The sequence below is a fragment of the Theobroma cacao genome, chromosome 9 (genome assembly GCF_000208745.1).
Source record: "Theobroma cacao cultivar B97-61/B2 chromosome 9, Criollo_cocoa_genome_V2, whole genome shotgun sequence".
Lineage (NCBI taxonomy): Eukaryota > Viridiplantae > Streptophyta > Magnoliopsida > Malvales > Malvaceae > Theobroma > Theobroma cacao.
In genome coordinates this window covers 36,479,221-36,495,044 of record NC_030858.1, presented here as the reverse complement: position 1 = coordinate 36,495,044, position 15,824 = coordinate 36,479,221, and the positions used below count along the sequence as shown (strand labels likewise).

The 15,824-nt window shown below is 35.2% G+C and overlaps 3 protein-coding genes across 7 annotated transcripts; 2 read left to right on the top strand and 1 right to left on the bottom strand.

Moving 5' to 3' along the window:
* LOC18590719 (inner membrane protein PPF-1, chloroplastic) lies at window positions 3,196-9,798 on the bottom strand. Of its 5 annotated transcripts, none has more exons than XM_018127988.1 (12): window positions 9,325-9,798; window positions 9,104-9,214; window positions 8,912-8,986; window positions 8,771-8,831; window positions 8,350-8,423; window positions 8,137-8,241; window positions 7,495-7,602; window positions 7,299-7,402; window positions 6,417-6,566; window positions 6,205-6,331; window positions 5,039-5,178; window positions 3,196-3,413 (listed from the first exon to the last, which is right to left on the bottom strand). In XM_018127988.1, the coding sequence occupies exons 1-11, from the start codon at window positions 9,652-9,654 to the stop codon at window positions 5,071-5,073; spliced, it is 1,353 nt and encodes a 450-aa protein (XP_017983477.1). In that variant the 5' UTR covers window positions 9,655-9,798; the 3' UTR covers window positions 3,196-3,413; window positions 5,039-5,070. The 5 variants fall into 5 exon arrangements, with proteins under 5 accessions (XP_017983477.1, XP_017983478.1, XP_017983476.1 ...); XM_018127989.1 differs by lacking the exon at window positions 3,196-3,413 and adding an exon at window positions 3,517-3,644; XM_018127987.1 differs by lacking the exon at window positions 3,196-3,413 and adding an exon at window positions 4,417-4,574.
* On the top strand, window positions 3,591-4,351 carry LOC18590720 (CLAVATA3/ESR (CLE)-related protein 46). The gene is given in 4 exon segments (XM_007016405.2): window positions 3,591-3,645; window positions 3,647-3,753; window positions 3,893-3,960; window positions 4,069-4,351. Coding segments are annotated over 4 exon segments (306 nt in total). The 5' UTR covers window positions 3,591-3,592; the 3' UTR covers window positions 4,147-4,351.
* LOC18590718 (heat shock cognate 70 kDa protein 2) lies at window positions 11,727-14,418 on the top strand. Its single transcript, XM_018127901.1, has 2 exons — window positions 11,727-12,088; window positions 12,510-14,418. Exons 1-2 carry the CDS (start codon window positions 11,875-11,877, stop codon window positions 14,246-14,248), a joined length of 1,953 nt encoding a protein of 650 aa, XP_017983390.1. The 5' UTR covers window positions 11,727-11,874; the 3' UTR covers window positions 14,249-14,418.

Below are 15,824 nucleotides of genomic sequence, written 5' to 3'. Positions count from 1 at the left end.
AACATAATATTTGTACCTAAATTGCATTATATAAGATTTTTACGATAATTTAGATAAAATATGATAAAAAAAATTAAATCGTACTAGTAATGTGGACCATATTATTTTTGAGATTGAGACCAATCTTCCATAGATTTGGACCACTTCAAAGTTCAAAGAATGCTTAATAATCATTTGGGTTGATCACTTTTTACCTGTTAAAGATGATCATGTCCAGAGTTCAAGAAAGAAAAAGCTAGTAAGAAAGAATGAAGAACCATCACGTAAACACCTGGTTTAATTCTATAAATAAATAGGATTGGATTGATGGTAATGCTGTAGGAAACTTAGACAAAAGAAAAGATAAAGAAGCCGAATGCATGCAAAATGATGACTAGGATTGCATGCACCGCAGAATGCCGAAAACCGGTAATCAGAATCATCCTAAAAGGTCATCCGAACTCCGCCAAGACCAATGGCGAAAGAGTTGCGTTTCAGGGTCGGGAGAGGAGCGTGGGCAGGTCAAGTAAAAGACAAAACACAGTGGCAAACACGGAACGGATAAGCATTTGAGGCAACACCGTGTACGAGATCCGTGTCGGTTTTGTTTTGATTTGTTCGGTTTTATGGTCACGTTTGCTGCACGGTATTCAATTCTACCAAAGTTATTTTATTAATTGATAATAATTTTTCGGACAAAGAAAGAGACAAAAGGATAAAGAGTGTCAGACGGGAAAAGAGAGATTTCAGGCCAACCAGTAACCAAAGCAGAGAAACCTCCAAATCCATAGGCTATTAGCTTCACTTAACATATGATACTGATAGGGCTATAATGTATAATGTATAGTATTTATATAATATTATTTAATTACAACACATCTTATAAAAATGTAAAAATAAAAATTTTTAAATTTATTTATTAACAAAGTGATAAAATCTTTTATTCATGAATAATGTATAAAATTTATACTCTGTCAACAAATCAAAATAAACTCATAATTTTTTATGTATTTGTGACTATTTATATGCATAAAATCTACCAAATAAAAAAGGAAAGAAACTGAAGCATGGAAATATCAAACAATAGTATAAGTTAAGAATATCAATAGGGAGAAGTAATTTTAAAATAACTTCGAATTGTTATGTACTCCTTACTTTTGAAAAAAAAAATCTATTCAAAATTGTTATTGGGGAAAAAAATTACTATAAAGAAGGATTAAAATAATAAAATTGTCAAGTTGATTAGAAATATGTAAAGCAATGTAGTTTTTGCCTTGTTTCGATTCAAGACTGGGAAGTAGCTTTTCTCAGCCCACACGACTAGAAATTTTTGCTGGATCAGTGGCTCATGTCTGGCCCAAAAATGATTAATTACAAGCCACTTGGGCTTTTGTGGGATGGGATTCGGATCATTTTGATTTTTGTAAGAGTAAATATTTATTTATGACCAGAAATTCTAAATTCACATACTCCTTTCTTGTCTTTTTTTTTTCTATTTTCATAACACATTGTTACTAGTTTTTCATTACTTATTAAATATGTTTTTTGAATTAGTTATGTGAGTCCATAATTTATTAATTTATTTAAATTTTATTTTTAAAATTTAAAATCGTACGCAATTGAGATTAAATTTCAATTACAAATGTTGAAATTAAATCTCCAACATAACAAAATGAGTTTGTTGATTTACTCACGAAACCCCTTAATAAGGAACTTCGTTTTATGCATTAAATTGAGCATTCAAAATTTTCATGCTCTAATTTGGGAAAAACAGTTAAAGCAAAATTTACTTTTATTAAATTTTAATATACCTATACATTTAAGGTAATATACTTTTCAATACATATTTAATACATACTTACATATATATATATATATATGCATATATACTTCATTTTTTAATCTATACAAAAAACAAATCAAGTTAACCCCATTCTGTTTTTTTAATTGACGGGCGAGTCATTTTTAACCCTAATACGAGTTCCTGGTAAAGATTATCATATCACAGATCGCATGGGCCAAGATTCTTTTTGTCCGAGTGGTTTAGATTAATGTAAACCTTTTACTAATCAATGCGCCCAAATCAAGTGTCCATCATAGGCAGTTTTGACTTTTTTAATGCAAATATTAATAATAAACCACACAAATCTCCGGAAATCACTTACCTGCCTTCATCACAAAAATTTTATTATATTTTTTATTGGAGGTGTCCCCGATCATAGAAACTTTTCAGTTTTTTAAGTCACTTCGAAGCTTTTCACCTTGTTTTTTACTTCAAATGTAACTGTTAACCAAAAAAAACATGTTTATTAAATGGAGACCAATGTCATAGGTCTCGTATTACAGATAGATAAGATGTATCTTAATTTAGAAGTAAAGATCTTCTTTTATCTAACAAGTAGACCTAGATTAAATTGAAAAGATATTTTTTGAGAGAGTAACGTACAAATTATTTTTAATAGATGAGCATTTTTGAAAAAAAAAAAGACAAAACTCTTCATAGAATTTGTTGAGAATTTTTGTAGATTTTATTTTTAAAATAAAAACCAATATTTTAAAAAAAAATTTAAAATCTTGTTTAATCCAACTTTTGCTTTTAAGAGATAAAATAAACTGACAAAAAAAACTAGGACAAACAATCACTAAATGAATTTTTTTTTGTTGAAAGCATGCCTTAATGGATTTTGAATTGTTTGAGTTGAAAATATAAACAAGAAGTAACATGATACGGATTACATTAATTTTACACTTTCTATTTAGTATTTGGGAGAGAATTGAAAACCTGTAAGGGTGCAAAGACATATAGAGAGGAAGAGAGAGTAATTGACCTAATATTAGAAAAAAATAGTAAAAGAATAAAAAAGCAGAGGCGCACAACTGGACGTCCAAAAACAACTTTTTCTTCTAGTTTCCCCCTCTCTCTCCAAATTTCCATGATAGTCCTATGGAAGTTTTCAACATGGAAGCATCATGACTCTTCATGACAGAATGCATGCGTCAGTGAATGAATGCATGAAACGCACCTGTTTTGATGCAAACTAGCAACCATTAGCGCCTGCCCAGAGGCAACTGTAAAGTTTAGCACAGGCAACTCTATCGACAAGTATTTTGCAGCCAGCGTGAACCTCATGCCGATCACAAAAAATAAAAAAAGTAGGTGACAGGAACTCCTTTCCACCTGGGTTGTTTTTCTTTTCAACCAGTGACATGAATCAATAACAAAAGGTTGCTTGATTTACCTGCTTCGCTAAGTGTTCAAAGTCTTTCAGTGCACAATGGAGGGAGTAAAATTGCCCAGATAAAGACATACAGCAACTCAGGGAGCTGAATATACATTGGCGGGTCCCGACACCCGTGCCGACAGCAAGGCTCAAAGCACTCGAGAAAAATTAATAGCATGTACTTGTAAATATATATCATGGACGCAATGATCACTGACAAATGATAGCATAGAAGAAGTCAATCCACAATAACGAGAAACACAGATTTCTCAATCTTATCAATCTAGTATATAATGGCATAGGATTCCCAAGCACCTTTAACAAACATTCCTGCATCTATTTTCAAGGTTCGCTATGATTACAGTAAATGTATCAGATAAAAATGCTCCCTCATGCTTGTAAGAGCCTCCCCAACACCCCAAAGCATGCAGCACATGTTACCACCTGCATAAGATGAGAGGACAAGTTCTAATCTATCTTCTACTAGTATGGCTCTTGCTTGCAGTTTCTCAGCTCCAGGAATCCCAAATCAATGTTCAAGCTATTGAATCAGGCAACCCTCTCTCTCTCTCTCTCTCTCTCTCTCTCTCTTGCTTACAGACAGATGCATTGCATAGAACTACGTGAAGCAGACTTTACATATTCTTGTAGGTTCTAATGCATATATATATATTTTCTCTTACTGCCAACAGTTCACTTCAAGCTCAGACCTAGAAGCCCCATGCCTAAGCCACGTACTAGAAATGCATTACCTACCTGGGTAAGCACTGAGTAGTCTCTTTTGGTTTATACCTACTGAATTTATCTTAGCTACAATAAATGAATTGTTGACTAAAACTCCTTGCATCTGTAAAATGATGAAAAACAGGTTGAAACAAAGAAGATTCATAAATCCCCATCTGGACCCAACCCAGTAGGAAATCACCGCCCACCGTCTAGGGAATAAGTCAGCGGATGCAACAGCCAGCATAGGAAATAGAATGAGGGTAACATGATCTGGCTTGAAGGTCAGATGTGCCATGTAGACTTTGTGCTTGTACAAGAATGAAATTTACTTTTAAGATTCATGTCAGAAAGCAAGTATTATTGTACTATTGTATGCTCCTATTTTCCACTAAAATTTTTAGATGAGTTAGCTCTGGCTTTACACACCTAGTAAAGGATTGCTGTGAGATGGTATGTATGGTTTTCTTCAATCAGAAGGTATCCTATCTCCTTGTTACAAAGTTCTGCAACACGAGGCTTCTATTCAATGCAGTTGAGATAATATGCCAAATGCTATGTTAGACAATCCCTTGTTTGCAGAAAGAGGCACCCTCTTTTACATGTGAAAGAAAATGTGCGCTTGATTTGAACCTTGAATCTTGAATCTGACTGAAAGTAAAAATGTCAACAAATTGTTTTCTCAATTGGCTGAAACAATTTAAACAAAGAATTGATAGATCTTCATTTGTAAGGAAATAAATTATAAACCCAAAACATTCCCCAATTCAGAGGTTAAAATCAGATCAGAGGAAGCAATGAAGTTGCAACTATTCGCACTGCAAGATTCCTACAACTTTAACATAATTTTTCCAGGAAGGAGGCTTGAAATGCTTAACAGCCACGTAACATACCACATGGTAAAAATGCCAGGTTACACAGTTGAATTAAATTTTCTTAACCTGAGCAATGACTAAAATATGAAAAATATGGGCTTTTTAGAGCATGTGGGCATGGACTTTTTTCAATCAGACAGTTTTCCATGATTTTGCAATAAATCTTAAGATGAATGAGCCAGCATAAAAATGGCCACTATATTAAGAACAGTACAATTCCATTAAATATACAGGACTCACCGTAAGCTACAACAATTCAGTATACAATCCTCTTATACAGCACGCTTCCGCTTTGATCTCTTGCTTCGTCTTGGCCGAGAAATATTAGGAACCTGTTTGCTTGCACTGGAAGCATATGCTTCTTTGACAGCCTCGTCACCCTGTTGGAAACTGCAAATTAGTTTTTGCTTTTTGAGGAGAGATGGGGTAAGGCAGTAGTTGGCACAACCGCTAATGGTGAAATATTAGAAAACAACATCACACCTACACATCCAAAACCAGCCCTCTAGCTACAAGCCTAAAATAAAGTAGCATGTTTCTGGACTAAGAAAAGCCAAACCTCCCAAGACCTGCACAGTCATCACATTTGAAATATTTAAATTCAATTTTAGATGTCTTTATTCTTCAACTTTAGAATAAGAGAATGACCAATGCCGTTTTAAAGTTAACTACAGTCATCTGCAACAAAATTAATTTAGGAATATAAGACAAGTTATTTGTGGTTGCAGTTAATGTCCCCTCATGTGACCAATGAATCCTACCCATGTTAATAGCATACCCATGCTTGCATGCACACACACACACACAAAAGAAACTGTTTCATTTTACTACATGATTCAATTAATGTTGGATTTTGCAGCAGTGGAACCCACCTACTGACACAAAAAAGCCAAAATTTTGGGTTCTTGATCATGCTGCCATACACATAGAGCCGCAGACTAACTTCAGCTCTCCCAAACATGACTAGCTTTCAATGTCATTATTTGCTTCTTATTGCTGTCCTAAATGACAATTTTAGAAGATGGCACATGACAGAGAAAAGGAGTACTAGCTGACTAATGACTTCATACAGTTCAACTTGCAAGGAAGATTAAAACCTTGCTATCCATGGTCCCACAAGAAAACAATCTTTGACAACTGTCAATCATGAAGAGTCTAGACATGCAATCAGTATCTTCTTGAATGTGATCAAAAAGACATGGCAAGTTCAAGAAAGTTGTAATACTCGTCAAATATCAACTATGCATTGGGCTCCATACTCAACACAATCATGCTTCTTTTTTTAATAAAAAGAGAGATTCTATTTTTTTTCCCTCTTATATTTGATGAGAATCTTTGAGAAATTTCAAACAATGGTTCAAATGCTCGATATAAAGCAGCCTTTAGTCACTAAACTAAGAATTTACCTTGCCCTTTGTCTCTTCACCTGATTCCTCATCAGAATCAGATGCAGAATCTAGAGTCTGAACCTCTTCTGCTGGCAGAGCCTTGCTTACTTTCTTCTTCTTCTCTTCTTCTTTTGTTTGTCTGAACCTGTTAATTTTCATTTACTTTTCAGTAAGCTAAATTTGAAGCAAAAAAAGAAACATATGCAACTTTTAAGAAGCAGGGAACTGACCTATCCCCAGGCCGTGCTGGTTGAGCAGCTGATCGTTTTGCACGTCCTGCAGTTATAATTCCACTTGCACTCTCATCAACAACAGGTTTTGCACCACCTAACTTGCGTAACCACACCTGTTGTGCAGTGCTAAGGACGTTATTTGTGAACCTGAAAATGGCAAGCTGCACTTCATAAACCAATAGAAGAACACGTTTTTGGACATGTAAACAAACTAATGTCCATTATATGTAGCTCAACAATAATGTGTACTTGTTAAAAGCAAGTTTGGGTGTTTCAGCACTTAATATAAGGAAGAAAAAGGTCATGGTGTTCTAGTAGCTAAGATAATCTAGGACAAGCAACATGTCTATACCAGATTTAATAATATGGGAGTGTGTGTTCAGGAATACAGATTCACGTATATACAGCACAGTGGGAGAACAAATGATGATAAAAGTTAGATGTGGAGATTTAGTGGTGGGTGCATGAATTTAAATGCAGAGGGAATAAAATGCAGTGAAGCTGAGAAAAGTATGTTTGCATATGCAAATTTTGTTGCAAATTAAACACAGAGGGAATCGAGTGCAATGAAACCAAGAAAATTATTCTAATATATGCAAATTTCAATTGTAGATACATTCAACCTGAGAATGCAAAATAAGCACAGTGAATAGAAGAAAAATCAAGATTGGAAATTCTACTCCCACTGACACATACAACATGATCAAGAAAAATATTGATGGCACAAGAGCATGAAGTGCTCCACTCATGCTTCAAAAGTTGACCATACAAAAACCATTGTATGCAGTTTAGAGTTGTAATACAAGTAGAAAGTGAATTAGAAGCAAAGCACATACGTTAAGTCTATTGGTTTCAATAAAACTGCTAAAAGAGACTAACCAGTAAATTGATAATCCTGATGGAACAGATAACGAAAAGTAACCAATCATAAGTGGAAGAAACTTGAAAACAAGAAGTGTGTTCTTTTGGGCAGGATCGTCCGTCTGTCAAAAGAAATTTCAGAGCTTCAAACTACTTAGCAAATAAGTAAATATACAAAATAGGAATCAAATGGACTAATTAGACCCGTTCTTACCTGGGGAGGCTTCATGAGCTCCATTGAAACATATTGAGAGACAACAAGGAGTACAGGCAAAACAAGGTATGCAGCAGTGTCATGCCATCCGATTGGTGGTTGGCCATCCTGAATGACACCTCATATGTTAGATAACTATATCAGCTATATGAACCTATGACAGCAGACCGTCTCTATGCCTGATCAACAAAAGCAATTGCTGAAATCTCTAATTTGTTATGCAGTTTAAATCATATTATTGCACATGATTAGTAGCTAGTAATATTATAATCACTTTTTCCATCCATGGCAACCACATATGAAGATGCTACAATGAACTAGACAGCACCAGCAGCAAACCATAGAGGTAAACCTAATCTTTCGATCTTCACAAATAGTAGTCTTCCCTCTCAGAGTTGTTAAGGACTATATCGATGCCAAAAGGCTAAAATAAAATAAAACAAGAATCAGTCTCTTTACATCTCCATAGATTTAAAACAAGATTAAAAATATAGAGAATTGTTAAAAAGAAGTGCTATAAAAATACAGTGGTGTCTTGTTATGCATTTCATCTCAAAAGCAAGGTAACCTAGAATGTTGAAATCTACAGGAACAGCAAATGGAATTGTTAACCTGATATATAAGTTTAGGAAAGTTTATTACCACAAATGGAATAAGCCAAGAAATTCCAGACCCACTTTGTCGAGCAGCAATTGTAGTTGGCCCACCCAAAGAAGGGATCCAAAAGAAACCTTCCGTAAGCAGTCCCTTTGAGTAAATATTTTGTAACAATCAGCAATTGATTAAGGTTTTTAACATGAAAAAGAGTCATCCCACGTCACATAGAATGTTATATTATGTCAACCACTTCCTTACCTCATTTGCCACATTTGACAGAGCTTGATACAGGCCTATCCAGACTGGAATAGTGGCCAAAGTAGGGAAGCAACCTATGGAGCAGAAGATATATGATATTAATCAGTATCATTACCATGAAGCTAACAGCTATAAGACCTCAAGAAACTGCAAAGAGACAAAATGCCACTTTAAAAACTATATATACTAGTAATTACATTAGATGCTACAGATGATGGCAAATTTACGTCAGAATGAATTAATTATTCATTTTTTTAATAAAATATTACTAACACCTAAATTCAAGTTCAAGTATACCGCCAGAACACCACCATAACCTTTCGATCACCAGATTTAAACATCTAAGATTCCAAAGAAGCAAAGAACCAACTTCCAAAAGATGCTAAAATTGATTGAATGTGAAAAATCAACAAAAGGATACCTGCCAAAGGATTAACCCCAGCTTGCCTATACAAACGAGATGTCTCAAGTTGTATTCTTTCCTATACAACACCAAAACAAACAGTTAAATCAAAACGAAAAACCATTCTAATTGATTAAACCATTCAAACTTTAATATTACCTGATTGCCTGCATATCTTTGTTGGATAGCTTTTATTTTTGGTTGAAGGTTTTGCATAGCTAATGTTGATTCCACCTAAACATGTAATTACCATCGTTAACGAACAGTTAACTGTCGAGTAAAAAAAAGTCAAAATCACAGCTATATTTTAAACACTTCCTTTTTCAAATTCAAGTTAAAACAAATACAAACCTGTTGCTTCGTCAAAGGAAATGTAGCAATCTTAACTATAAACGTAAGCAATATAATCGCAAATCCATACGAGTACGGCACGTGTAACGCTGATAATCCATCTTTCAACACCTAAAAAAACCAACATAAATCAACAAATAGTTACTTACTGAATTAATTAACTAATTAATTACTTGATTGATTTTCTCGATTAGGTGTTTGTACTAGGAAGGAAGCTATACCTTGAGAACAAATTCCATTGATTCAGAGATGAAGCCGAACCAGCCGCCATTCTTTTGCGGGGTGGCGTCGATAGACCCGGCGGCGGGATCGGCTGCAACCGCAGCGTCGGCGAGAGTGTAGAGGAGGCTCTCGGCTTTGGTATAAAGTGCTTGAAAATCGAAGGAAGAGTCGAAGGAGGGATTCGGAGGGATTTCGTTGAAGCTGAGACGGACTCTGGTGGAGACGAGTCTACGGCGAGGGAGCGTGTAGAGGCCACCATGGTGAGAAATTTTTGACCATGGAAGCGGAGTGCCAATGAACGGCTGTGATGAAATCAGAGTTCTCGCCATGGATTATTTATTGATGCGAGGGTTTATGAAGTAAAGGGAGAGAGTTTCTTCAGAGTCTCATGAGCTGGACGACTGGAGATGAGGTTTTGGCAGTGGGGAAGAGAGATGGCAGAGAATATTTTTTGAATTATCCTAATTTATTTCAACGAACCACCAGACGATCCTGGGCGCGCATTTGTTACGGTGGATGTATTCGGCCAATATATTTAGTCCACGTCATGTGCCCCCATGAAATTGGGATGGGAAAAAATATACAGCTCAGGTTTGATGGGTTTGCTTGCTTTATTTAAGAAAATGGACCGGTCCAACCCTGCATAAATCAAGCCCAATTGACTCCAAGTTCATCTTTTTTACATAGTATCTGAATTATTTTAAAAAATAAATAAATTTTTATTATTTTATTATATTCAATTAAGTTATTTTATTTTTATTTTATATCAAATAATTTTTTATAATTAATAGTTGATTAATTATTATTAATAACATGACATATTGACTTATCATTATAAATAGTGATATGACATGATAACGTGATCATATAATATTATCACTTTCTAACATAACAAATTAACATGTGATATCAACTTCACATGAGTATAAAAATAATAGATGTCATTTTGATTATAGTTAATTAATTATTATTTATAAAAAATAAAATTATATATATATTGAATAGTTCAAATATTTTTTTAAAAAATTGTATCATTTTTTTCTTTTCTTCATATTAAAACAAAGATTTTACTTAATTATGAATAATTTTATGAAATAAAATAGAAAAAAATGAATAAATATATAGTTCAGAATTTTTTTCTAATCCATTGGTTGGATTAGAAGGTAGATTTCTCCTATTAATTTAATCACTTTGCTTTTACATTAAGATTTACATTTTATATCAAAATTCTTTAGCAATTGAAATGTGATCCAAAGTTGCAAAAATATATTAAAAAGAAACTCATTTATTTAAAGGATTTTGATCTTCCAAGGTACTTTGTTTGAGAGATAAACTAGTTTTGTAAGAAGACACTAGGTGTACAAGGAAGATCAATGAATATTAAATGCCTTTTTCATATTTTTAACTCAATCAAATAGAATATAAAGGAGACTTGAAAGTTAAGAATAGTTAGTTATAAGAAATCAATTTCAAATATATATGCTTATAAGATTTATCATTGTTTACCAGTTTTGGAAATCGATGGCATGTGATCCAATGGTATCTTAGTTTCTTAGTTTGTTAGTTAATTTAATTTATTTACAATAATATCATATTTGTTAAAAATTGTTTGATACAATAAAATTTTGATTGTCCCTTGGAAAAGAAAATTTGAATATTTATAATAAGGTCCACTACTAATTAAGATAAAAATAGATTGTTTGGTAGACATTTAGGTGTTAAAATTATACTATTTTAATTTGAGATGAAATAGCTGTAATTTCTTTTTTAATTTTTTTTTTCGTTGGGGTAGTGTAAACAAAATGTTCATAAGATAGTCGACAATGATTTGAGCAATAAGTACCACAGAAATTTTTTTAACGAGCAATAAAGCAAGAATTCAAAACCCTGTAGCTTATCAATCATATGTGTGTTAGTTTTCCTGCATTTTCTTTGCAAAAGAAAGACTTTACTCTGATTTTTCCACTTGAGGAGTCAATAATTATCTCATAAAAGTAACTAGTAAGTATTGGATACGCAAAGCAAAAGCGAAAAAGGAAAGGACCAGGAAAGTGGAATCCCAATCAGAGGCTTTGGCCTAAGCAAAGAATGATTCCAAAATTTGACACAACCAAACAATCGACTAGGATTAATCAATCCCAACTGTCAATAGTGTAACAAATACGAGTAGCCAATCAGAAAAATCCTACCCATCAACAGCACTAGCAGACATTGTACGTTTCTTGTCACACGGCACGCGCGTGTGCACCACGTGTTACTTTAGAGTTCGAAACCGAATGCTCTGGAACCCCCTAGACAAGCTTGACCCCTCCGGAAAGGAGCGGGAGAACGAAAAAAAAAGCCTTTAATCGGCTATAATTCTTGATCCAACGGCTGAAAATATACGATCAGAACTTTCCAGAAATGAAAACTTCTTTATATACCACCACTTTTCTCCTTCGCTCTCATTAAACTAATTCTCAAAAGTTTAAGCTCTGCGAAATTTCTCTCAAATTCGTCAACTTTTCAAGCTTTGTCCTACCGTTATCGTTGTTTTGTTTTGAGTTGCTATGGCTGGCAAAGGCGAAGGTCCGGCGATTGGGATCGATCTCGGCACGACTTACTCCTGCGTTGGTGTTTGGCAACATGATCGAGTGGAGATCATAGCTAATGATCAGGGGAACCGAACAACCCCGTCTTACGTGGCTTTTACCGATACTGAGCGTTTGATCGGCGATGCGGCTAAGAATCAGGTCGCCATGAATCCTACTAACACTGTTTTCGGTAAGTCCTCAGCCCTTATTAGACTTTAATTTAGTTTTAGAAAGGTCGTTTAGTGTTACCCGTTTACTGTGTATCTAGTCTTAGAAAGAACCCTTGTGTTAAGAAAAGTCTCTGTTTAATCTCTGCATCAATTTTGATAATTAGTTAGATTTTTGTGGTTTACTTGTTGTTTTGGCCAGTTTTAGTTTAATGCTAGAGGGAAATCTAAAATCTGAAGGTTTCTAGTTTTGTTGATAACGTTTTCTGTTTATATTTTCGTCGCTTAAAGCTTATTTTATTTTAGAAAGAAATTGAATATAGTTTAGCGGCTAAGAACTTCTGTTAACTTGTTGAATTTAAAGTCTTTGTTTTTGTACGAGTCTGTAATTTGGCGGGAATTTTGTGCGTATAGTTTATTGTTGTTTGCTGTGTTATGTTTCAGATGCTAAGCGTTTGATCGGCAGAAGATTCAGCGACGCTTCGGTCCAAAGCGACATGAAATTGTGGCCATTCAAGGTCATTGCTGGGCCTGGAGACAAGCCCATGATCGTCGTCACCTACAAAGGTGAAGAGAAGCAATTCGCCGCTGAAGAAATCTCCTCCATGGTTCTCACGAAGATGAAGGAGATTGCCGAGGCCTATCTCGGGTCCACCATCAAAAACGCCGTGGTCACCGTCCCGGCTTACTTCAACGACTCCCAGCGTCAAGCCACGAAAGACGCCGGTGTCATTTCTGGTCTCAACGTTATGCGTATAATCAATGAGCCAACGGCTGCAGCTATTGCCTACGGGCTTGATAAAAAGGCGGGAAGTGCTGGGGAGAAGAATGTGCTTATTTTTGACCTTGGTGGGGGTACTTTCGATGTCTCACTTTTGACAATCGAAGAAGGGATTTTCGAAGTGAAGGCTACAGCTGGAGATACCCATTTGGGAGGTGAAGATTTTGATAATAGAATGGTGAATCATTTTGTGCAGGAATTTAAGAGGAAGCACAAGAAGGATATTAGTGGGAACCCAAGATCTTTGAGGAGGCTGAGAACAGCTTGTGAGAGAGCGAAGAGGACATTGTCTTCAACGGCTCAAACTACAATTGAGATTGATTCTTTGTACGAGGGGATTGATTTTTACACAACAATTACCCGAGCTCGATTTGAGGAGTTGAATATGGATTTGTTTAGGAAATGTATGGAGCCAGTGGAGAAATGCTTGAGGGATGCTAAGATGGATAAAAGCAGTGTTCATGATGTGGTTCTTGTTGGTGGGTCTACTCGGATTCCAAAAGTTCAGCAATTGTTGCAAGACTTTTTCAATGGGAAAGAGCTTTGCAAGAGCATTAACCCTGATGAAGCTGTTGCTTATGGTGCTGCTGTTCAAGCTGCTATTTTGAGTGGTGAGGGTAATGAGAAGGTTCAAGATTTGCTGCTTTTGGATGTCACCCCACTTTCCCTCGGGTTGGAAACTGCTGGTGGAGTCATGACCGTGTTGATTCCAAGGAACACCACTATCCCAACCAAAAAGGAACAAGTTTTCTCTACTTACTCGGATAACCAACCTGGAGTTTTGATTCAGGTTTTCGAGGGTGAGAGAACAAGAACCAGGGATAATAATTTGCTTGGGAAATTTGAGCTTTCTGGTATTCCTCCGGCTCCTCGTGGTGTTCCTCAAATCAATGTCTGCTTTGACATTGATGCCAATGGTATTTTGAATGTCTCCGCTGAGGATAAGACCACTGGACAGAAGAACAAGATCACCATTACTAATGACAAGGGCAGGCTGTCCAAGGAAGAGATTGAGAAGATGGTGCAAGAAGCAGAGAAATACAAGTCAGAGGATGAGGAGCATAAGAAGAAAGTTGAGGCCAAGAATGCTCTCGAAAATTATGCTTATAACATGAGGAACACGATCAAGGATGACAAGATCAGTTCCAAGCTTCTAGCAGCTGATAAGAAGAAGATTGAAGATGCGATTGAGCAAGCTATTCAATGGCTTGATGGAAACCAGCTGGCTGAGGCGGATGAGTTTGAGGACAAGATGAAGGAGCTGGAAAGCATTTGCAACCCGATTATTGCCAAGATGTACCAGGGAGCTGGTGGTGATATGGGTGGCGGAGATATGGATGAGGACGGTCCTTCTGTTGGCGGTGGAAGCGGTGCTGGTCCCAAGATCGAGGAAGTGGATTAAGCTGGATATAGGTGAAGGGGTCTCTTGTTATGAGTGGTGGACTTAGTTGTTTTATCTTTCGCCTTGTTTTTAAATTGTTTTTGTAATGGAAAAGTAATCTTCCCCGGTGCACTAGCCACCGGTGTTTAAAATCTATAATATAAAACGCGACTGCTTGAGTGGTTCATTCGTGCTCCTGGATTTTAATTTTCATGTGTTCTTTTGCTCGTTTCTTATGTACGTATTGTTTCTGGGATGACTACCAACTAGAACGAATTATCGTTTCTTTTTTGAAAAATTTCTTTTATTAATCTCGTCAACAATGTTACAATTGAAATCTTTAATTTAAATTGCAAGATACTCTCAATGACATAAAGGGTTGGTGAGAATGAAAGTAGCTTGTCTTATCATAAAAGATGAACCTGCTAATAAGATTATTTTAGCATCTCTGAACAGTAGTGGACCTATTGTGCTTATCCAAACAGCAAGAAAATAAAATGCTCATAAACAAACTCTTGGCAGCCTAAACAAAAATCGCTGCCACGAAATTCTCTAAACGAAATCGCCTATAAAGGCTACCAACATATCAGAATACATACAGCAAGAAAGCACCCTAATTAACTCACAATAAAGCCTTTCAGAAAAACTCACAATAAAACCTTTCAGAAAAACTCACAATAAAACTAGAAACAGAAAAACACAGCATCCTTTTGCAGCCAGAAAACCAAGTTGCCGCTAGTTAACAATCCGTAGTTCTTTGCTAAAAATGCACCCCAGTACTTTTATGTACATAATGAATCAAGTATTTTGTTTGTTTTAGAAAGTTGTAGTAATTTATTTTGATGATATTTTGGTGTAGAGTTGAAGTTAGAAAGAACAATAAGTTTTTAGTATTTTTGGTTTGGTCAACCAAAATAGGAATTGGTTATTTTTTATCTTAATGGGATTTTCTAACTTTGTCAAAATTGGTTATTTACTTTAGTGAGATTTCTAACCTCATCATGATTGGTGTTTTTTATAACGTTAAAGTGTTTGTTTGGTGTTAGAGTGAGAGGATCATTATTTGCTACGTGGTTCGATTTCTTGTTGTTGTTAAGTTTTGAATCTTCTTTTTTCGATAATTTATTTCTTTTATTATTTTTATAGTTCTATTATTATTTTTTTTGTCACCACATTGTCATCACCATATCATCATTGTCATATTTATCGTTCCTCATTTGAGTCAATAAGATGTTGCCAAGACGTCAAAATTATCAAATAAATGATCATAAAATTGATATTGAGGAATTACATCGTCAAGTTCAAAAATTACAAAAGCAATTAGTAAGACATAATGCTACTCAAATTAACTACAATAACTCAAGTAATGAAAAAGATTACATGGATTAGGTAGAATTAAAGTTGGTTTATGATGAATATGATGAAGAGACAGAGAAAATTGATGTTCATCTTACACAAGGTAAGTTTTTGATGGTACAAAGGCAAGTCAAGAAGTTGTTGGAGAAAGATCCAGTACATGAAAGTAGAAGTCCTTGTGCTTGCTAAACTTTGTGAGATAAAGACAATTCATGGAGGATTTATGTGGATAGTCGCACCA

Excerpts from the sequence above, each read along its gene's own strand:
- LOC18590719 (XM_018127988.1), bottom strand. The coding sequence starts at position 9,654 with ATGGCGAGAACTCTGATTTCATCACAGCCGTTCATTGGCACTCCGCTT. Across the intron at positions 7,603-8,136 it reads CTTGGCTTATTCCATTTGTG|GATGGCCAACCACCAATCGG; the intron begins GTAATAAACTTT and ends GGTGTCATTCAG. Across the intron at positions 6,332-6,416 it reads CCAGCACGGCCTGGGGATAG|GTTCAGACAAACAAAAGAAG; the intron begins GTCAGTTCCCTG and ends GAAAATTAACAG.
- LOC18590718 (XM_018127901.1), top strand. The coding sequence starts at position 11,875 with ATGGCTGGCAAAGGCGAAGGTCCGGCGATTGGGATCGATCTCGGCACG. Across the intron at positions 12,089-12,509 it reads TCCTACTAACACTGTTTTCG|ATGCTAAGCGTTTGATCGGC; the intron begins GTAAGTCCTCAG and ends GTTATGTTTCAG.